The sequence below is a fragment of the Tursiops truncatus genome, chromosome 4, assembly GCF_011762595.2.
Source record: "Tursiops truncatus isolate mTurTru1 chromosome 4, mTurTru1.mat.Y, whole genome shotgun sequence".
Taxonomy (NCBI): domain Eukaryota; kingdom Metazoa; phylum Chordata; class Mammalia; order Artiodactyla; family Delphinidae; genus Tursiops; species Tursiops truncatus.
In genome coordinates this window covers 84,913,295-84,936,978 of record NC_047037.1, presented here as the reverse complement: position 1 = coordinate 84,936,978, position 23,684 = coordinate 84,913,295, and the positions used below count along the sequence as shown (strand labels likewise).

Genomic DNA, 23,684 nt, shown 5'->3' with positions numbered 1-23,684 from the left:
GGCTATGCTCTAATAAAATTACCATATAGCTGTAAAAGAGAATAATGTAGAATAGCTTTATTTTTACGTTTCTTCTGATATTTCTCTCCAAAACTTGAGGCTTCTATGCTAGTATTGAACTAATTAGAAGTCATTCTTATTGCTTATTATGGTCTTTGCATCTTGTCATCTTTATTGTTATTTAACATTTAATGAACTTACTATCAACTCTTTTAGAAAAGGAACATAGAATACAAATATATTGAATATATTTCAATACACTGAAATCTGTGAGAATATTCTGATATTTTACACAAGGAAAATATTTGGTGTTTCAAGCTCTCAGACTTCAAAACTCTGCAAGTTATCATAATAAATACAGAACTGGACGATTTTGGATTAAGCAGTGGCAGGAAAATATGAGGGATATGAGTTTTACTTCTTACTGTGCTTCTTCCCTGAATCATTATAAATAATTAAATGAATTTATTTACTCTAGTTCTCTCCTCTGCAAAACACAGACTGTCATCCTTACTTAATAAGTAAGGAATAACTAGTGAAAGGTATCCAATGAACATTACAAACTGAGGTTTTAAACCCAGTAAAAAGGAAACCGTACATCTCTCCTAAAGATTCAAGTTTCATTTAAAATAAATGCAACTCTGAGACTGAGATCTTAATCACACAAAGAAAATTAAAATTACATTGCCAGAAGAACTTTATTTAGCTATACTGAGCACATAACTTTTTCTAATCACCAGTATGGTGAAGTAAATACAGTATAGAAAACTTTACTATAACTTTTTGGCTGCAGAAAGCTTAAAATATCAAGCTTAACATTTTAGTTAGTATGTTTGTACTGTGTTATATAAAACTGCATATTGTGGATATAGGTTAGACATAAAAGTATTATTTCCCAACAGTTTTTAGAGTTATGAATGGATTCAAGCAAGAAGAGACATTGAATTGTTTTCTTCAGAGGTCCTGAAAATAAGATGAATTGTCATCCAAATAGTCTAATTCTATTTCTGCTTCTAATGCAATGATTTTCATGTTGGGAACTAGTGGAAGTCCATGATAATTGGCCAGAAAATCCATAAACTTTGTAACTTTGGGGGAAGGGATCCTAATTTACAATTTTTTTTTCTGATATATAATTTAAAAGTACTCCCACCCCTGTAAGAATAATTGAAAGCATAGCCAATTTCCCCCCAATTTTATTTTCTAAATAGCAAGCAGGAATGGTTGGAATAACAGACTCATGTGATCTTTTTCTCTACTAAAGCTACCTGAAAAGTAATGCACTAATTTTACAAGAAATTTTGGAAGAAAGGAAATAGGTTTCTTTCTGCCTTCTTTCACTAGTTTTCATTGAGATGGTATCTTAGTGACCACCTATCACATATATAAGAGCTTTTGGACTGGTGGAGGGAAACTGGAAGCTGCATTAATAATATTTATTTATTCAGTTACAATAGCTAGGCACTCAATAAATGCCCATTTATCATGGAGATTTCAATCTAATGGGGACAATACACATTAACCAAATAATCAAATAATTATGTGAAATTGCAATAGCAATAAATGAAAAGTACATAAAATGTACCTTGAGTAACTTATCCTAGTACTGAGGCATGGTAGGCAGCCTCTAAGATGGCACCTACTGTTCCCTCTTCCTGGTATTCGTGTCTTTGTAAAATCCCCTTCTCTTGAGTGTGGGCTGGATTTACTAACTCACTTCTAACAAATAGAATACAGCAGAAGTGATAGAATGTCACTGCCAAGATTAAGTTATAAAAAGACTGTGGCTTCTGTCCTGGTGTTTTCTCTCTCACTCACTGCTGGCTCACTGTGAGAATATAAATATTTGTTAGGGGCTAATTTATTATGCAGTGATAGGTGATTAATACATGGCCCAATGAACAAGAAGCTGATAATAAGAAAGAGAATGAGAGGAGAATATTCCAAATAAAAGTAATTTTATGTGCAGAGAACATGTATCCGGAGGGAATATACTAGGATCTGAAGAAAGACCAGGGCTAAAAAAAAAGATAGTTTCAGCTTTTGCTATAAATCTAGTCTCCCATAATGATTTCAGGATTTTTTCCCTGAGACAAATGTATTTTCCTATGGAAACAGAAGAGAAAAAAAAAATAAATGTTTGACATTTTGGCAATATAAAATGAAACATGCCTTTTAAAATTAAAACTATCTCCTTCATCTGTCTCATAGCTTAATATTTCAATTAACATGATCCTTGCCTCCAAAAAGGAAAGAAACTGAAATGTAAAATACGAAGTTTTTTATTTTAAATCATATTTGTTATTTCTGCACCAGAATTTTTCCAGGGGAAAAAAAACTATTTTGCAAACATCTAAAACTTTATGATAAAAATTATTTATATTAATGAACAGCAGCTACATACTTAAATATAGTTAAATCTCAAACATAATATTGACTAAATAAATGTAGTTATAATATACATAGTATGATTCCATTTATGCACAATACCAAAAAAAAAGGCAAAATAAATTTTATTGTTAGGGACTACATATGTACATGGTAAAATGTAAAAAAAAACCAGGGAATGATTATACACCAAAGAGAATGATTATCCCAAAAGATAATGGCTACCTTTAGAGCAAAGTTTGGGAGCTATAATTGAGGAAGAATTGGCAACAGTCTATGTCTTAATTTACATAGATATTCACTGTATAATTGTTCTTTAAAATGCACATATATCATACTCTGCAATATATATTATATATGTCACTATACAAGAAAATTAAAATAAGTACAAAGAAACACAAGAATACTTACGTTTTTTAACATAATAATGTCAACAATTGATCCTGGTATCACAACATATATTTCGTGTTCTTACAGTGTGAAAATGATTTATGTTTTAAAATACATTAATTTAGTAGCAGACAACACCTAATTAGGTGTTCAGTAAACAAAATATTGGGTAAAAACCCAAAGTTTTAACAGAGACAAAAATAGAAAAAAAAAACACCAAAATTAGAGTAAGAAAATCAACTAACATTTTGGCTCTTCCATTTATTACCTCTGTAATTTTGCACAGATTACTCAGCTGCTTTATCTACACATATGGGAATTTAGTATCTGATAACAGTGGTCATTTAAATTCATAAGGGGAAGGATGATTATTTATATCACTGATAAATGATACTAGGAGAACTAATTAGCCATTTGGAAAAGAAGCATGGATAGGATACAATGATAATAAAAACCATATTTCTGGGAATAATTTTTGTGTGTGTGACGATAGTCACAATGTCTGCATCATTTTATTAGGACACAGTATTAATGAAAGCCATATTGTTGGGCTAATTTTTTTGAGGCAGTTACCATCACATAGTCCAAAACTAGTTAATGAAGACAGATTTGTTCCCTAGCTCATGGAAGATGTTGTACAAATGTGTATCAGTGATCACAAGGGTCAGTGTGTTCAGTGGACAGATCATGAATATATGCGCATATCAAATATACAAAGATACAGACATATCTCCTTTTACTGTGCTTCACTTTACTAAGATTTTTACAAATTGAAGTTTTGTGGCAACCCTGTGTTGTCAGATGATGGTTAACATTTTTTAGTAATAACGTTTTTAAATTAAGGTATGTACATTGTTTTTTAGACATAATGTTATTGCACACTTAATAGACTACAGTATAGTGTAGACATAACTTTTATATGCACTGAGAAACCAAAAAGTTTGTATGACTCACTTTATTGCAATATTCACTTTATTGTGGTGGTCTGGAACTGAACCCACAATATCTCCAAGGTATGCCTTATGTTCTAGGATATTAATTCCAGCATAGTTTTTAATTCCAAGAAAAAAAAAAAAACTAGAAACAACCAAAAAGTCTATCTGTAGGGGCCAATTAAATAAGTTATAAAATAATATCTATGAAAGAGCTTTGGAAACTGCAAAATAATTATTGATACGATTTTTTTTAATGTTTGTAAAATTCAGACACAGTATTAAGTGTTTTATATATATCATTTAGCTTAATCCTCACAGCAACCCCAGACACTATCTCAGGGTTTTGGGGTAAAATCTCCCAATTTAAAAATATTGGCAACAAATTCAAATTTTTAAAAATATTACATGAACCAGTCAAAAGTCTCTTCAAGCCAGATCCAGCCCATGGGCTGCCAAATTGCTGTCTCTGTTGTGGAAATTAGAGAAGAGGCCACAACCAGAGTCTTGAAAACATTTAAAATTAGGGATCTGTTGGAGGAAGTGAAGTTAGCAGAAATGATGAGGAAAAGTAGAAAGTAAATGCAGTGTCTTGAAGCCAGGGAAAGAGATTTCAAGACAGAAATACTCAAGGTCAAATCGTGTATGAAAAGTCTTAAAGTAAGGACTAAGAGGCTTTATGGTTTGCTAACAAGGTCATCAGAGACATTTAGGAGCTGTAAGAAAGTAGTGTTATAGTACAGAGGGAGGGGTAGAACAGATTGCAAGGGGCCAAGCAGAAGCAATTGTCAACAAATGTAGACTTGCTCTTTCAAGAAGTTTGACCTTGAAGGTATGGGAGATATGGAGAATGGGACAGTGGCTTTATCCTTTCATGTCAAACCTGAAAGAGAGATATGGGGCAATATCTGGAACTATGAGGACTGAGAGGGTATTTAAGAAGAGAGGAGAACATAGCATATTTGTAGACAGAAAGAGGGAGCGCTAGAAGTTGCAAGAATGAAGGAGGCTAACTGGTAAAGCAGGATCCTAAAGGTAGTGGGAGGAGATGAGACAAACGAAAAGTAGAGGCTTGCTTTTGAAGACTGACACTTGGTTTCTGAGAGAGAAGCATAAAGGGCAAGAGTGGTTACAGATACAAGAGACATTTTGAGGAAGTTTAGGTTGACAGACGTTTTCTGAGTATACGTACTCAGCTTCAGGTAGCTGTGCAGAGCTCTGGGGATGGTAGAATGAATAAGGTAAGGCGTTGGCCCTCAGAAACCTTATCATTTGGGGAAGTTAAAGTCCGCATTGGATGATGGGTAAATCTGAAGGTGAACAGAATCTGATCTATAGCAGCCTGTAGATCTGGGACAACAGGGATAGTTTGGGTAATGAAGAAAGACCTAAAACAGTGTTCTTAATCCTAGCTCCCATCAGAATAACCTGCAAAGATTTGTGAAAGTCCAGATGCCCTGAAAGGTCTGATTAAGTAGGCTTAAGATGCCACCACTGTATCTTTAATACTTTAGGCCCTGCGGGTGACTCTGTCCGGCAACTAGCTTAAAATTACTGGCTTAGAACAACCTCTGGGTAACATGTAGGAGAGAGCCAATAAAAGACAGATAGAATGATATTTTGGAGAATAAAAACAACTAGATTTAATAATTTTGAATCTACCACTATTTACTACTTGAACATTTTTTCAAAAATTGTCAATACCACAAAAATAAATCCTATAACCAGATACTCCCATATTACATAGTAGATAAATTGTAAGGAAAGATGTCATAGTATTTCATGGTAAAGTAACAAAATGGCAAGGACAAAGAAAAGAAATCACTAAACAATTTAAAACTGCATATGCGAACACCCTGTTTGGGAAAATATCTTTACCGAATCACTGACTGTTCTCCAATGACAAAGTTTGAACACACTCAGGCCCCCCTATATTGATAGAAAATTAACATAGAATTAGTGGTCTAAGCCCACAGTCTCAGTTTCCCCCCCACCCACTCCATCCTCTATGTCAGCAATTTGTGGCTCTTATACCCTTCCATTCAAACCACAATTTTGAAGGTCACCAGGCCCTTTACAGTCAAACTTTAGACCTTTCTTCAGTGCTTATGTTCCTGAGTTGCTTGGCATACTTTGATGCTATTATTTTCCTCTCCCTCTAAAACCCCTTCCTTCACCTCTACCAGTACCCTGTGCTTCTCTCTGTCTCATTTGCAAGCCTGCCTGTCTCCTCAGGCACCTTAATAAAGGTATTGCCCCAAGTCTCGCCTGCTCCTCTCTCCCTTTACACCTTCTCTCACCATCCTTTCCCACCTCCAGAATTTGAATTGGGCCTCGACACAGTTGCTTTCTCCTTGTTTTACCACTTCAGTCACAGTTTAGCTCCCTCTGCCCTCGTACAGGCTGTTTGACTCTCTGGAATGTTCATCCCCTCAACCCTCCTTGCCTAGCTATTTTCTGCTCATCTTCATCTTAAACCTCACTTCCACAGGGCAGTCTTCCCTGACCCTCAGACCAGATCAGACTTACCAATTACACATTTCCATGCCACCCTATACTTCTCTTTACACATTTCATATTGTTTAATTATTTACGATGATTTAGTTAATATCTACCTTTCTTACCAGATTCTAAGGTCCATGAGAGCAGGATCAATGTCTGTCTTATTCAGGTATCTGCAGCATGAAGCATAGTGTCTGACACATGGCAGACACCCACTTACTTATTGACTGACAGAAAAACTAGCCCACATGCTAGCCTTGACTTATTTTTCCTAAACAAAAATCTCAACCCTTAAGCTGCTATTTCTCTTCACTTGAATGCTTGCTGTTACTTCAAGTACATCACATCTAAAAAACCATAGATTCTCCCACATATACTTGCCACATCCATTTTCCCCTCTATTTTTTGGTGCTATGGAGGATTTCCAAGCTCAGCTCATCCACTAAAAAGTTGGGTAATGTCTTTAGTAACTCCTTAAACATTTCTGAGCTTTATTTGCCCATGTATAAAATGAAAGAATTTAATTTGAAAGTTTCTAAAATCCTTCCTGTCTGAAAACTCAATACTTCTCAATAGTGTCATGCATCTCCTTTATTTCACAAATGAGGAAATTACTGTTTAAAGGGGGGGCAAGTAATTTCTTAAAGATGACATAGCTAGCGGTTAGAATTATATCTCATGACGGATCTTTAAGTCCAATACAGAGATATATAAGAATCTAGAAAACGAGGGAAAGGAGAGTGAGATTTTCTTGAGAAAAATGAAAAGCACCAAAATAGTCAAGGCATGGATGAAATTTAGAAAACAAAAAGGCATTTAATAATATAATACATTCGATCTAAATGTCCAAGATAATACAACTAACCAAATCAATATCACTTGGTAAAAACACAATGATATTAAAAAGACATAGATTTGAAGAAAGTTCTACTTTGTTTATGGACAAGTAAGCTTCCACACATAACAACCACAAATTCTGGACCAAATAGAAAAACAACTATTTGAAGCCACTGGCAAGTAGAAAAAGCAAGAAGATTCTTGAGAGGTATCAATCCTTGAAAGAAAGAAAGTTTCCCATATTTACCACTTCTAGTCCCAGGAAAGGCTGCAGTTGGCATGACACTGGACAGCTAAAACTCTAATAGAAAACCCACAGTTCTCTGAAGAACAAGAATATAAATTTCAGGGCAACCTTGGTCTCTTGAAATTGAGAGAGGCAGAGAGCTAGAGTTCTAAATTCTGTGTATAAACTGTACCCACCTCTCTGGCTGACCCCAAGCCCCACATGGCAGGGCACACTTGAAGCCAACTAGCTAAAGGTAAAAGCACTGAGATTTAAAATACTGTCCAAGAGATCAGACTTCCCTGGTGGCCCAGTGGGTAGGGCTCTATGCTCCAATGCAGGGGGCCCGGGTTCAAACCCTGGTCAGGGAACTAGATCCTGCATGCATGCCACAACTAAGATTTCACATGCCGCAGCTAAAAGTTCACATGCCGCAACTAAGAGGTCCGCGTGCCACAACAAACATCCCGCATGCCACAATTAAGACCTGGTGCAGCCTAAATAAATACATTTTTTTAAAAAAAAATAATGAAATAAAATACTGTCTGAGAGAGTTTTTAGTTTGAGTTCCACCAAGGTAAATGTTTTCTGGGGGAAAAAAATCAACAAAGTAATATAACAGAATATAGCCTCTAAGATGTAATATTCACAATCTAAACAAAATTACTCACCCTACAGAGAACCAGGGAAATGTGGCCCATTCTTAGAAGAAAAAAAATACATTAAAGAGAAATCAACCTCAAATTGACACAGATACTGCAATTATCAGAAAAGGACCATAAAGTAAATATTAAGCTATGCTCAGTGATATAAAAGAAAATAGATTCACAATGAATGAAAAAACAAAAAATCTCAACAGAATGAAAAGAGACAAGTTACAAAATAAATGGAAACTCTAAAATTGAAAAATACAATATCTGAAATAAAATATTCAGTGGATGGCCTTAAGAGAAGTGAGAGAGGAAGTTGTTAGCAAACTTAAAAATATATCAATAGAAGTTATCCAATCTGAAGAGCAGAGAGAAAAAAAAAAAACTGAAAAAAAAAACCTATAATAGCTATAGGGACCTGCAATGAAGTAGCATAGAAAGTTGATAGATAAAATATTTGAAGAAAACAGTGATTAAAAATTTCCCTGAATTTACTGAAAAGCATAAATTTACAGATTCAAGAATCTCAGTAATCCTCAAGCAGGAAAATATGAAAATAACTATGCATAGACACATTATATGTGGTGAAACTGACAATAAGGAGATCTTTAAAGCGGCCAGAAAAAAAATGACTCATTATAGTCAGAGGAACAATGTTTTGAGTCTGCCAACTTCTCATCAGAAATAGTGAAACAACATTTTTAAAGTGCTGAAAGAAAAAAAGGTCAACCAGAATTCTACATCCAGCAAAAATATGCAAGAATAAATATGCAAGAATGAAGCATATTCAGATAAAATGAAACTAAGAGAACTCCTCACCAGCAGAACTACACTACTAGTGATGATAATAGAAATTATTTAGGTTGAAGGGAAATAACACCAGACAGAAACTCAGAAATTCAGGAAGGAATGAAGAGCCCTGGAAATGGCAGCTATGATGGAGATAGTATGTGTACCCGAATCCTATTCGAGGAATGAGTTTCTGCTCCTGCTGCTATAGGAGCACTGTCAGCAGCCAGCCTTCAGTTCTCAGCATCTTCGGAGATCACCTCAGTTATCTCACGCACAGTCAGACTTTTCCCAGGGCAGCCCACATCCGTTGACTAATTTGGAGGTATAAAGCCCCAGCCATTTTGATTCAATGCAGAGTCTCTCTGGAGCCACTCTAACTCTAGAGACCCCCATGAGGGGTCAGATGAGGGTCATGGTTAAGATTGCTGATGGACTTCTCCCTCTGCTCCCTTGTCCTACTTTCCAGCTGTTTCTTCCAAGGGTCCTCGCTAATAAACATTCTCTGCTCAAAACTCAATTTTTAATGTTTATAACTATAAAAAAAAGTAATGGCTTGATTCTTAGGAGCAATTAGCATCACACAGTCCAAAGTCATTTCATAACCACAGATCTGCTCCCTAATCCCATTTAGGAATTATCAAATGTGTGTTGATGACAACAAGGGGGAAGAGGCAAAAGTATATATTAAAAGTTACTATATTTTAATCCCTATTCAGATACAACATAAAACCAAATGAAAACTGAATTATCTTATTAACTAGCACCATTAACTGAAATACTCATGACTTTATTGGGAGGGAATTTATCTACTGTGGAACTCTCATTTGTTCCCATTTCCTTATTTCTATCCTCAACCTATTAGCGTCCTTACATCCAACTTCTCGTCTTACTCTGAAATTTCAGAAGAGTGTCTGTCCTCTTATTTAAAGTGAAGCATTCCATTTATACGGCAGATTGTCTCCCTTCCCATCTCTTCTCAGATCTTACTCTCTGTTATAGAGAGGAAGAAATAATTATCACTCCTAGGACCCAAATCCAAAAATCTCTAGAGTTTATTCTATTATTTTTATCTCTTCATGTGTACTCTCTTTGTGGGATCCTCCATCCACAAATTCTGGATGTGCTATACTTCCAAGTACTCGTAGGGATTTTCATCCTATGTGTTTGCCCTCTCTATACTGAATTAAACATCTTCCTCCGCAAAGAAACTTCCCTTCTCAGCTGCCAATGCCTCTCAGTAATGTCATGGGCCTTCCTAAAATGTAAACTCAAGGGTAGGAGCTCTTGCCTCTGCTTCACAATAAAGCTTTACCAAGTGCCACTCCCACTCAGTGAGATACCGATGCCACATTTTTCTCCAAAATATTGTTTTATTATATTATTTTCCTGACTAGTGTACAGTATCCAAGTTTCTTTGTTTAGAGATCAAGGACCCCTGAAATTCAGCCTTATTTCCTGCAGTCATATAACAAACAATCTCTGATCCATCAAGCTAAGAGTTCTTTTTCTCCCTGAACAACTTTGCCTTTGACCATGCTACACGTCTCCTCCTCCCACTTTCTATCTCTGCCTTTCCGCATCTATCCAAACCTATCATTCAAGACCCATCTCTTCCATAAAGGCTTCAGTAAGTCAAACCCACCATAATTTCTCCTATCTTTGGATTTTTACTAGATTCATACACAGTTTCAAGACTGAATGATTGAAAATGTTCTCCGTTTGTTTCATCTTAGCTTGATCTCTCTAATTTAGATTGCTAACAATTTTTAGGCCCTATTCACACACACACACACACACACACTCTATATACAAGACTCTATATAAAGACTTTTGGTTCATTTATCAATTGTTTAAGCATGGATGTTTAGAGGAAACCACACCTAAAAATTACCATAATGTGTAAATTCACAGCTATCACAAATTAGAAAAGGAAGAGAAGACTGAAATTAATGAGGACAAACACCTTCTTTTTCTCAATTGCTTTTAATCTCTTTTTCGGTTTTTTGCAAACCTGCGGAAGCTACCAAACAGCCCTGCCTTGATTTTTATCTCCTCTTCTTGTTACTGCCTGCCCCCTACTGGGAGATCATAACAAATGGTCAAAATTAGCCCAAAGAAGAAAAAAGGTGGAGGATTCCTTTTCAGTAACCTCATAATCTCAATATCTGTGAGATTATATATCGTTATAAAAGATAGAATCTTTTATAAAAGATTTTGATGGGGACGTCAAAATATAATTTGAACACAAGAAAAAAATCTAGAAGACAATAGAATAAAGTAAAAAAGAAGTGGTGTGGGGTAAAGGGAGTTTGAGGGAAGGGGACTAGGCACAGGGTTGGAGAGCTTTACTCTGCAGTGGAGGATTAGCATTGTTTTTATTTTTCCCTCTCAGGTATTTTCTTAATAAATCTTGCCTATCACCTTTGTCTATCAACTACCACACTGCTTGAATTTATAAGCAAATAAGTAAAAATAAAGTAAGTGGATTTTTTTAAATAGTATGTTGTTTACAGTGAAGTCATTAGCTCTCTTTCTCCTTTGTGAGTTTGTCTTGTATAATAAAGTGAGTTATTTCTGTTTGGCAGCATTAATAACAAAATATTAGTGATAAAGTTATAAACTCATGCCCCAAGTGCTTTGCGTATCATTATTCTGAATTATTTCATGGTGAATTTATCATGCGAAATCACTGCACATAAAGTAATTTGCTTTTCCATATCTTTATCCTAAACATTCTGATAACATTATAATTATAGAAGCACAGACTTCAGAGATTTGATACTTGTAGTATCGCCTAGTTGTGGTTAGAAATAGTTTTTAAACCCAAACCTTTAAAGCATTAAATTCAAAATTATTGATTATGTTTTAATCTTGATCTTTTTTCTTTTACCCAAAAGTCATAGTGCAACTTGACATAAATAGCTCATTGTCTAGCTGACACTCCCTGCCAAGTTGGGTCCTGCACAGGTTTCTTTAAGAACTTTCTACAACAAGACCTCAACTATTGAAAGATTCAGATCAATTGGTTTTTTTTTTTAAGTGAGTAAATACTCCATTCAGTTTATAACTAAGTATTGGCTTAGTGGCAGTTGTTAGTGAAAAGCATAATGACTAAGTATTGAGGAAAATTGCCTATTCAAATGTTTAGTGATGCTTACAGATGTATATTATTACTGGGTATGACTGTCATATACTAGTAGTGTAACCTTGGACAAAATCATTTCGCCTCTCTATGCCTCAGTTTCTACCTTTGTAAGATGGAGAAATGTCTTCTATGCCTGCTTCCCTGGGTTGCTGTGCAGAGCAGAGGAGAAAAAGTATGTGAAAATGCTCCATAGAAAAGTACAGTAATACAGTATAGTTACTTCACGTGTGCTCACCAGTAAGATTAACATGCAGAAAAACAGATGTTTTGCTGGAAGATAGTATTTTAAAGTCATTTATATGAGAAAAAATACTTTTCTTCCTTCAATTACCAAACTATAAAATTTAAAACCAAATGTTTCCTTGCAGCTGCTTCCACCTACTACAAGTGAAACCTGAAAACTCCCTCCCACTCCTACCAACCCTCTATAGTGAAACCCGGACAGCCCCGCAATAGCCCCAAGTTCTCCACAACTCCTGCAGGAACCTAGATGTTGAAGAACATGTCTTCTAACCCAGAAACTGTCTCTGACAGCCCACACATGTTAAAGATAAATACAGACCTACATCACAGACGCACCACCAAACTTCGGAACGTGTTATATTTTTAAAAGTGCCTGGTCATCGAAAGTGACAAGAAAGCAATAAATTTTACTAATTTATACTGTTAACAATATGAGCATAAATAGGTTGGGATTATTATTTAAGTTTTTTAAGAGGGGGAGACGAAAATAGCGCCACTTTTTTCAGGTGACTTGAATTGCTACTAGAAATTAATTTATTCTATCTCGCTCAAAAAAGGGGGAGGGGGAATAAGGAAATGGGCAGTGGGGCAAATTATAGAGATATGTAGAGTGTAGTAGGACACAAAATAAAATAAGTAAGACAAAGAGGAAAATAAGAATAATAAAGTGAAGTAAATTTAGATGGAAACCCCATCCCCCATATCTCAGATGGCATTTATCATGCTCTGCTTCACAAAAAAGGCAAAGAAAGCTCAGGAAAAGCTCAGCCCGGGTTTCTCACCAGTCATTCTCCTGTCACCCTCCCAAAGAGAATTCAAACCCACCTGCAACTAAGTAGAGAGTCAAAATCAGTAGTAGCTGAAGATCAGAAGTTATCCAAGTGCAGGGCATTTCTGTTTTCTTATTTTCTGCCCTTCACTCAGCACTGTTCCTCCACACAGGTGTAAAAGGAGCTATGGACATGGTGAGGCTCTCTCTCTCGTCCACTTCTCCGTGCTGGATCCTCTTAGCCCATTAGCAGCACGACGACACTTCTTTCCTCATAGCCCCTTCCGTCAATACTATGTGTTTCAGCCTGATTAGTAACTTGGAACAGAAGAAACTTCTCTGGAACTTGACACAGCAATAGATTTCCTGTATGAAGCACTGAAGCAAAGACGGAGGAAGTGGATTGATTGAATTATCTTTCAGCTCATTGGTTCTCTTCTCACTTCTGTCGTACACAGATAAACTTTACAGTAAGGCATTGAACGTGCCCAAGATAAACTGATTTGTCTAAATTTGGTTTACAAAGCAAAACAGGATATTTCTCTATATTTGACCCATCCTGTAAATTTCCCAGTCATCATAACTTTTAGCAGTTATCTCCAGTTTGAAGAGGTGTACAGCCTCAGTAATCAAGTTTAGAATAAAAGATTTTTCCCTTGAAAATTCTTATGTGATTACTGTCTATAATGGGAGTCACATACAACTCTAGAAGCATCATGAGTGTATTACTACTGTAATAAATTACCACAAACTGATTGGCTTAAAACAACACAAACTAATTATCTTACAATTCTAGAGGTCTGAAGTCCAAAATAGATCTTATAGAGCTAATATCAAGGTGTTGGCAGGGCTGTGTTCTTTCTGGACACATGGAGAGAATCTGTTTTTTGCCTTTTCCAGCTTCTAGGGGTCACTTGAATTCTGTGTCTCATGGCTGCATCATTCCCACCCCTGTTCCTTTGTTATATCTTCTCTGGTGGTAAGTCTCCTGCCTCCCTCTTATAGAGACCTTTGTGATTATATTGGACCACCCAGGTAATCCAGGATCATAGCCCCATTTCAAAATCCTTAACTTAATCACATCTGCAAAGTCTCTTTTCCTGTGTAAGGCTACACATATACAAGGGGTTAGGACACGGACATCTTTGGGGGGAGCATAATACTGTCTATCACAATTCAGTACTTATTCCCATTCACTTTCATGTTTGAAGAGCTAGAATGATCATTTGAACCAAATTAACAAATAAATACTCATCTTTAGTTGCCACACGTCTGGAATTTAGAGTTACCAAAAAACAAAAACAAAAAACACCTGCCTTAATGTGACTATTCATAGGTATTTAGATTATGTTTGGGAGGAATAAACTCCTGTATGTGCTAAGAGTTTCCTACCCCAAGGCAAAACTCCCCAGGAAGGGGAAGAAAACATTGCAAACAGGAAAAAAATTAAATAACATGCATTTTTTTTCTTTAAGCTAGCAGTTCCATCTTGCCTCTTGCCAAAGAGTAAACTATATATATTTCCCCTCTTCCCCTTCTCAAGCTTTCCTTCCACTGAGTCAATTTAAGACAGTGAAATCAGGTGCTTGAGGGCAAGGAATACTTAAGAAGACCATGGATTGAGTTTCTGCTGGACAATTACTAATCTGATGATACTAGGCAAGTTTCTTAATTGAGTCTATGACCTATTTTTTCCACTTAATATTATATTGATATGAGCATTTTCTCATGTCATCAAAAATTCTTGATGATCATTTATGTTAATGCCTGTTCAATGACACAGCCAAAACTAAAGCACAGAAGGGTTACATGATCTGCCTGAGGTCCCAGTGACTTGGTGACAAAGCTGGGAGTAAAACTCACATTTCAAGTTCACTAGCCCTCTGTTCTTTCCAGTTAACTCCTCTGGCTTGAAATTTCAGGCAACAGCTTTAAATAGACACACTCCTATGCCCTCATCTCATGTCCAACCACAATGTACAATCAGCATGTTAAGAGTCAAGCGCGTGGTGTGAAAAACCATAGAATTCTCAAAGTAGATTTGGCGGGATGAGACCTTCTCTTCACACTCTTACATCCCCTCCATCCCAAAACCCCATCCCCCCAACCTCCCAACTCCCACCTTGACCTCTTATGCAGAGCAAGTATTTGGAAGAACAATAAAGAGACCAAGGTTTGTTAGCATAACCATCCACCAAACATAAGCCGTGAAAGTCAACAGAATGAGAGAAAAATGTGATTGTCTTGTATATGCAGGTCTCTGAAAAATCTCAAAGAGTCTCCTTAGGTGTGCCCCTTGGGTCCCAAAAAGCAGAGCAAAAGATGGAAACAAGATCAAGAGGAAGGTACCCCTCAAACCAGAAACTCAAACCTTTTACTCCACCAGTCTTCCAACTCCTCTTCAGTACTGCCAATTATGAATCAGTGCCCACAGAGACAAACAGAACAGTGTTATGCAGGTTAATGTTGTAGTAGCCAAGACAAAAAGGCCTAGTAAGCTTTAGTAAGTTAGAGCTGCTTTAAGACATAATGCCCCCAATTTGCACTGTTGATTTACTAAAAAAAAAAAAAAAAAAAAATTCATCTGCCTATAAATGCTTTTGAAGTAAACTTCTTCCAGTCAGGTGTATCTCTTTGTCTTGTGTCACAGTCGTGCTTAGCCACAACTGAAACCAGTCAAGAAGATGTTGTCATCTTGCCCTTGGGACCCCTTCCCATTATATAAAGGCTTTGCATGGACCTTGAATATTTACTGCACAGACTCTAACGGCCTTTTATTTCTGACCCCTTGTTCTCCATTGCCTGCTCTTTCACCTCTTGGATTTGAGTCTTGACTGCCTATAACTGAAGTACCTGCCTGCTCCTCCTTCCTTAGCTGAATCTTCTGGATGTGTATCCTTGCAGTAATGGGCCAATGCCTACTTGTCATTTTTGCTCTCTGTGCACATTCTGGCTTAGATATGTGGCCTGACTTACCCTTCCATTTGCATGTGCGTACACACGCGCACACACAAACTCACATGCACACTACTAAACGCTTAATCCCAAGTCCCTCAGTTTACCCTGTCCTACTGCCACCCAGTTGCTAATGTAACTATTTCATGGAGGTGAAAGAACAATGCCCAACAATGAGAAGAATTTCAAAGAATTCAAACTCTACAATGCTCCACTCTTTATTTTATTTCCTCCCTGCCTTCATGGTACAATGGTTAGAGATCTGAGGCTAATGAATTACCACAGAGCCACTATAATTCAATCTATGATTGCCTAAAATGGCTGGTGTCCTAGCCATTTCCTATTTCCCTATTCTCTAATTCACTTTTCTGCAATCCTCCCTGATCCAAGCTCTGAAGACCCATCTGAAGTCCTGGATCTTCTTCCATGCACAGTCATTAAATGTACTGATGAGTAACTTAAGAAAGCCTCACAAAATGTATATTTCTATTTTTTACATTCTACTATGTCATTGATATTTACCTTGAAATTTTTCACTTTCAATATACAGTTGATGCTATACCTCCATAATTCTCCTTTAAAAGTTAGAAGATAGATAAGAGCTAATCATTGTTTTCCAATATAAGTTCATAAATTGTACAAAAAGAAAATTTAGAAGTAAATATTTGAAAATAAAATGTATGCAATATCAAGTAAACAAGTAAAACCAGAACAGAGAAATTAGTAAACACATTTTATATATTTATATCTTGTTAAAATATCAATTCTAGACCTCACTGGTTCTGTCCATAGTAAATAGTTAAGATCCTGTTCTAAGCATTTTATAAATATGGCCTCATTTAACCCTCTCAACCCTATGAAGTAAAAACATTATCCCCATTTTACAGTTTACTAAAGTCAGTAAATTGTCCAGTCACACAGCTAATAAGTGATGGAGATAGGATTCAAGCCCAAGAAATCTCACTCCAAGTCTGTCTCTTAATTATGTGGCAAATTACTTTACTACCTATTTTTTAACTCTGTCTTGACTCTAATGCATCTCCCACACTTATCACCCTTCCTTAATCTGTTCTACTCACTCATTCTTTCTTCCATTTGGGCACTCTCACAACTTAATAGTTTGTTTTAAAGAGACAGAGAGAGAGATACGTGGACGTATGGATGGAGGGAGAGAGGGAGAGACAGAGACGGAGAGACAGAGACAGAGAGACAGAGACAGAGGGAGAAACTCTGTGCTCTGCCTCTAATCACTATTTGCAGTAAGATCACTCTCTGCTGCCCCCTGGGGATAATTTGGTGAAACCAAAGCTAATATTTTTACAAATCAATTTATTAGCAAATTCAGTAACAGCTACACTGAGATTTTGATTACAAAGTATGTTAACATTCTAACATGTTACTCCACTTCCCAAAGAGAACTTGGATATGGGGGAGGGGGAGGAGTGCTGACCAGAGAAACATCCCTTTTCTGTGGCATTAGAAAGGGGAGGGACAGCTGGGGACCTCCCCAACCCATTTCCCCCTCCTTCCAAACTCCTGACCAGCCCCTCAATCAGTGTTTGAGCCTCCTAATTCCCCTTACACACCGCTTGGTGAATCTTGGTGATGATTTTGGCAACTTCGGGTAAAACTGGCAATTCTCAGAGAAGAAGAAAAAAAAAAACTTCAGAGGAAGTTATGTTATTTTCATCTATGAGTGACAACTGGGACGGGGAAGTCCAGAAGAATACAGAAATGAATTGAAAAGAATGAAAAGCCAAGTCATATACCTTGGCTAAAAACCAATATCCAGGCAAAGTATTCTGAAAAGAGACACATATTATCTAATCTCCAAAACGCCTTAATTACTAGAGTCAAGAAGGAACAGGAACTTTTAAAAATAAATTTTCCAGACTGAGCTCAATGGGATCACCTTAAAAGTTTTAGACAGTATTAAATTAATAAATTATTTCTGTGCAACTTTCTGGTAAAAGAATATGAAACATGAAAATTATATCATTCATAGAAGCTGGTATCTCTCTACAATTTCATTCAATTTTCAATGGAACTTTTTCAGGGAAATGACAAATGTTCTGTTGACCATGGTTTTATTATATCAGTGGCTTAAAATTTGTATTCCCAAACTACATATTTGACCATACTACATATTTGTCTATTTTTTATGACATCCCATAATGTTTTCAATGATTAACCAGAATGTAGTTTAAGTTGGTTAAACTCTCATTAAATTTGGAAGTTTAAGAATGTTAACAATTTTTTTCCTAGTTTTCAGAGTAGCTGTTAAGACCATGGTCCCTAAAGTTGAACTTCCTGGGTTCAAACTTCAGTTTTGCTGCTTAGTTTTTGATTACTGCATTTTTTTTTTTCTGTTCTAGAATGTCTATTTGATTCTTTTTTTCAAATCTGCTGTCATTTTTTAATTTCTCATTTTCCGCCAAAATTTTGACTTTGTCTTTTGTCTCCTTGAACACAAAAAGAATATTTTAAAGTATCTGAGAATTCCAGTGTTAGAGTGGCTGTGAGTAAATCTCTATTATCTATTGTTTCTATTGTTTCTTTCTGTGATGTCAGGTTTCCTCATGTGCCAAGCATTGTGTGTTGTTTTCCAAAGTGTAGAAAAAATTTGAGGCCCTGTATGATTTTATCTGTCTCCAGAGAAGATTTTCATTTACTTCTGCCCAGAATCTGAACATTAGCAATCTGGCATCATCTTAATCCAACGTTAAGGACAGATTCTCTAGGCCACCAGGGGCCTGAAAGCTGGGTTGTAGTCTATGTGAGGAATGGTTTTACTTTCTCCTTGCCTCCCCACCTCTCCTGCCCCAAGAAACTGTAAAGCACTACTTAACTTTTCAGCCAGCTCATCTAGATCAACAAATATCCCCAAGGTAAAAGTAGTTACAGGTGCTAGCCTCACCAATCTGTATTTCTTTCTTTTTCTGGATATTGACCAGGTAATTCTTCATCACCTTGTGAGTTCTCTGATACCTTCCAACAGATTGATTATTATTATTATTACTATTTCTAGCTTTTCTACTTGTCTTCAGTGGGAAGGTTGGTCTAAATTTCTATCTGGCATTACCTGATACAGAAGTCCCATCCTTTGATTCTTTACTCTTCCTTATCTCCCACAACCCATCAGCAAGTCTTTTTGTTTCCTCCTTTAAAATATTTCCAAGTGGTGGGGGAGGGGGTGTGTGATGAATTGGGAGATTGGGATTGACATATATACACTAATATGTATAAAATAGATAATTAATAAGAACCTGCTGTATAACAAGATTAATTAATTAAATTAACTTTAAAAATATTTCCTAACTTGGCCATTCTACCAATCTCCACTGTATTGGATCAGAAAAAAAAAAAGAGAGAGAGACTAAAGTTCTTAATTCAAAAGCACTTTTTTTAAAATTTAACTTGTGGGCAGTAGCAAAAAGATAAACAGATACCAGAAGCTGAAGAACCCTTGCATTTGGTAGCTGCTCCGTTTTATCACACCTTTCTGCAATCTGCTCTACTAAAATCTTTGTTTATTTTGGTCACTTGTAGACTTGACTATGTTAATGAAACATAAAAGCTCAGATATTCCATACATCAAATTTAAGAATTTTAAAAGTCAGAAGTCCTACATTATTTTTCCTTGAAATCATTTATGCTGTATTAACATCTGTCTAAATTATGTTTCTGTGACTATTTTCCTACTAGTGACATTTCTTTCTTGTATGCTTTAATTCATCTTATTTAATATACTGCCAATAATTTCGGAGTGGTTTACTATGACTTGAAAGTGTGTCTAGGGGAATTTTCTAATGAATATTTTTATGATCCTCTCACATTTGTCGGTGGGGGGGAAGGTTATGAGACTGTTTAGATGTTGAACGCTCTGTATCAAAAAAAGGAAGTAGATAAGATCTATCTGGTTTAGTGTTTCTACATTTTCCTTAGGTGAACATGATAAAGCAATCATACCGATAAGAAGTGGTGCCCTGGTTCTAACAAATTTGTCCTAGGCCAATTATGACTGAGCTCCTGCTGGAGATGCACCAACCTTGGGGAGAACGAATCAGAGATGAGCTTCATCACCTAATGATGAAGCTAATAGGTGATATATGAAGCATTAGGTGATATATCATCACCTAATGATATATAAACCCTAATTTTTCAAAACGAAAACCCCAGAACCAACGGCAGTGGGAACACAGCAGCCACGCTTCCATCTTCCAAAGCAAATCATCACCACAGTATCTATCATGAGGCATCTCCATCCAGAGGGAGGAAACCCGGACCATTAGAATGTCTTGGGAGAAACTTTTGGGAGAAGAGATGTGGGCAGTGATGTGAAGGGTAGGCTGCTTTTATCTTTGTCCATTGTGCATGTATTAAATAATCTCTCTTCTAAGGTAATGCATTTTATGACTGCTTAAATCTGGTTTGCTGACGTGAGAGGATCAAGAAAAAAGAGAAATAAACTATTACTACCGCTAAAAGAGTTAAGCTTTCCCAGGAATATGTCATCAGGTATTTAACTTAAATTTTCACTTGGGCCCATTTGGAAGCAAATAACAACTCCTTGAGCCCTGGGGTATCAGTATTATTCAGAATCAGACTCAGATTGGAACTAGTTTTGGAGAAGTGACATGCTGAAAGGAATCTTTTTAAGATTCCTTTAAGATCCTTTAAGAGCTAACACCTATCCTTCTCAAACTCTTCTAAAATATAGCAGAGGGAGGAACACTCCCAAACTCCTTCTACGAGGCCATCATCACCTTGATACCAAAACCAGACAAGGATGTCACAAAGAAAGAAAACTACAGGCCAATATCACTGATGAACATAGATGCAAAAATCCTCAACAAAATACTAGCAAACAGAATCCAACAGCACATTAAAAGGATCATACACCATGATCAAGTGGGGTTTTTTCCAGGAATGCAAGGATTCTTCAATATACGCAAATCTATCAATGTGATAAACCATATTAACAAACTGAAGGAGAAAAACCATATGATCATCTCAATAGATGCAGAGAAAGCTTTTGACAAAATTCAACACCCATTTATGATAAAAACCCTGCAGAAAGTAGGCATAGAGGGAACTTTCCTCAACATAATAAAGGCCATATATGACAAGCCCACAGCAAACATCATCCTCAATGGTGAAAAACTGAAAGCATTTCCACTAAGATCAGGAACAAGACAAGGTTGCCCACTCTCACCACTCTTATTCAACATAGTTTTGGAAGTTTTAGCCACAGCAATCAGAGAAGAAAAGGAAATAAAAGGAATCCAAATCGGAAAAGAAGAAGTAAAGCTGTCACTGTTTGCAGATGACATGATCCTATACATAGAGAACCCTAAAGATGCTACCAGAAAACTACTAGAGCTAATCAATGAATTTGGTAAAGTGGCAGGATACAAAATTAATGCACAGAAATCTCTGGCATTCCTATATACTAATGATGAAAAATCTGAAAGTGAAATCAAGAAAACACTCCCATTTACCATTGCAACAAAAAGAATAAAATATCTAGGAATAAACCTACCTAAGGAGACAAAAGATCTGTATGCAGAAAATTATAAGACACTGATGAAAGAAATTAAAGATGATACAAATAGATGGAGAGATATACCATGTTCTTGGATTGGAAGAATCAACATTGTGAAAATGACTCTACTACCGAAAGCAATCTATAGATTCAATGCAATCCCTATCAAACTACCACTGGCATTTTTCACAGAACTAGAACAAAAAATTTTGCAATTTGTATGGAAACACAAAAGACCCCGAATAGCCAAAGCAATCTTGAGAACGAAAGAAGGAACTGGAGGAATCAGGCTCCCAGACTTCAGACTATACTACAAAGCTACAGTTATCAAGACGGTATGGTACTGGCACAAAAACAGAAAGATAGATCAATGGAACAGGATAGAAAGCCCAGAGATAAACCCACGCACATATGGTCACCTTATCTTTGACAAAGGAGGCAGAAATGTACAGTGGAGAAAGGACAGCCTATTCAATAAGTGGTGCTGGGAAAACTGGACAGCTACATGTAAAAGTATGAAATTAGATCACTCCCTAACACCATACACAAAAATAAGCTCAAAATGGATTAAAGACCTAAATGTAAGGCCAGAAACTATCAAACTCTTAGAGGAAAACATAGGCAGAACACTCTATGACATAAATCACAGCAAGGTCCTTTTTGACCCACCTCCTAGAGAAATGGAAATAAAAACAAGAGTAAACAAATGGGACCTAATGAAACTTAAAAGCTTTTGCGCAGCAAAGGAAACCATAAAGAAGACCAAAAGACAACCCTCAGAATGGGAGAAAATATTTGCAAATGAAGCAACTGACAAAGGATTGATCTCCAAAATTTATAAGCAGCTCATGCAGCTTAATAACAAAAAAAACAAACAACCCAATCCAAAAATGGGCAGAAGACCTACATAGACATTTCTCCAAAGAAGATATACAGAGTGCCAACAAACACATGAAAGAATGCTCAACATCACTAATCATGAGAGAAATGCAAATCAAAACTACAATGAGATATCATCTCACAGCAGTCAGAATGGCCATCATCAAAAAATCTAGAAACAATAAATGCTGGAGAGGGTGTGGAGAAAAGGGAACCCTCTTACACTGTTGGTGGGAATGTAAATTGATACAGCCACTGTGGAGAACAGTATGGAGGTTCCTTAAAAAGCTACAAATAGAACTACCATATGACCCAGCAATCCCACTACTGGGCATATACCCTGAGAAAACCATAATTCAAAAAGAGTCATGTACCAAAATGTTCATTGCAGCTCTATTTACAATAGCCCAGAGATGGAAACAACCTAAGTGTCCATCATCGGATGAATGGATAAAGAAGATGTGGCACATATATACAATGGAATATTACTCAGCCATAAAAAGAGACGAAATTGAGCTATTTGTAATGAGGTGGATAGACCTAGAGTCTGTCATACAGAGTGAAGTAAGTCAGAAAGAGAGAGACAAATACCGTATGCTAACACATATATATGGAATCTAAGAAAAAAAAATGTCCTGAAAAACCTAGGGGTGAAACAGGAATAAAGACACAGACTTACTAGAGAATGGACTTGAGGCTATGGGGAGGGGGAAGGGTAAACGGTGACAAAGCGATAAAGAGGCATGGACATATATACACTACCAAACGTAAGGTAGATAGCTAGTGGGAAGCAGCCGCATAGCACAGGGAGATCAGCTCGGGGCTTTGTGACCGCCTGGAGGGGTGGGATAGGGAGGGTGGGAGGGAGGGAGACGCAAGCGGGAAGAGATATGGGAACATATGTATATATATAACTGATTCATTTTGTTGTGAAGCTGAAACTAACATACCATTGTAAAGCAATTATACTCCAATAAAGATGTTAAAAAATAAATAAATAAATAAATTTAAAAAAAAATCTTACTTATAGTCTCTTATTCCACTGTTATTCTTCTTCCAAAAGATTGTCCCTTTATTCAAGTATAAATATTAGGTAACTCAGGGCTTCCCTGGTGGCGCAGTGATTGAGAGTCCGCCTGCCGATGCAGGAGACACGGGTTCGTGCCCCGGTCCGGGAAGATCCCACATGCCGCGGAGCGGCTGGGCCCGTGAGCCATGGCCACTGAGCCTGCGCATCCGGAGCCTGTGCTCCGCAGCGGGAGAGGCCACAACAGTGAGATGCCTGCGTACCGCAGAAAATATATATATATATTAGGTAACTCAGTTATGCTCTATATACACCAATTTGTATCTCTATTAAATGGGATTAAACACAATGACTTTAAGAGGCCATTTGAAATAATTCTCCTGCAAGGCAAAGAGATGCATGAT

At 36.7% G+C, this 23,684-nt stretch overlaps 1 protein-coding gene across 1 annotated transcript in view; it reads right to left on the bottom strand.

Annotated features, from left to right (window-relative positions):
* Positions 1 to 13,251, bottom strand: part of CD200R1 (CD200 receptor 1) — a 32,747-nt gene extending 19,496 nt beyond the window's left edge. The window contains exon 1 of the mRNA XM_004319829.4: positions 12,931 to 13,251. Within this exon, the coding sequence (XP_004319877.1) occupies positions 12,931 to 12,997 (67 nt within the window). The 5' untranslated portion in view covers positions 12,998 to 13,251. The remainder of the gene's footprint in view (positions 1 to 12,930) is intronic.
* Positions 13,252 to 23,684: the final 10,433 nt, after the last annotated feature.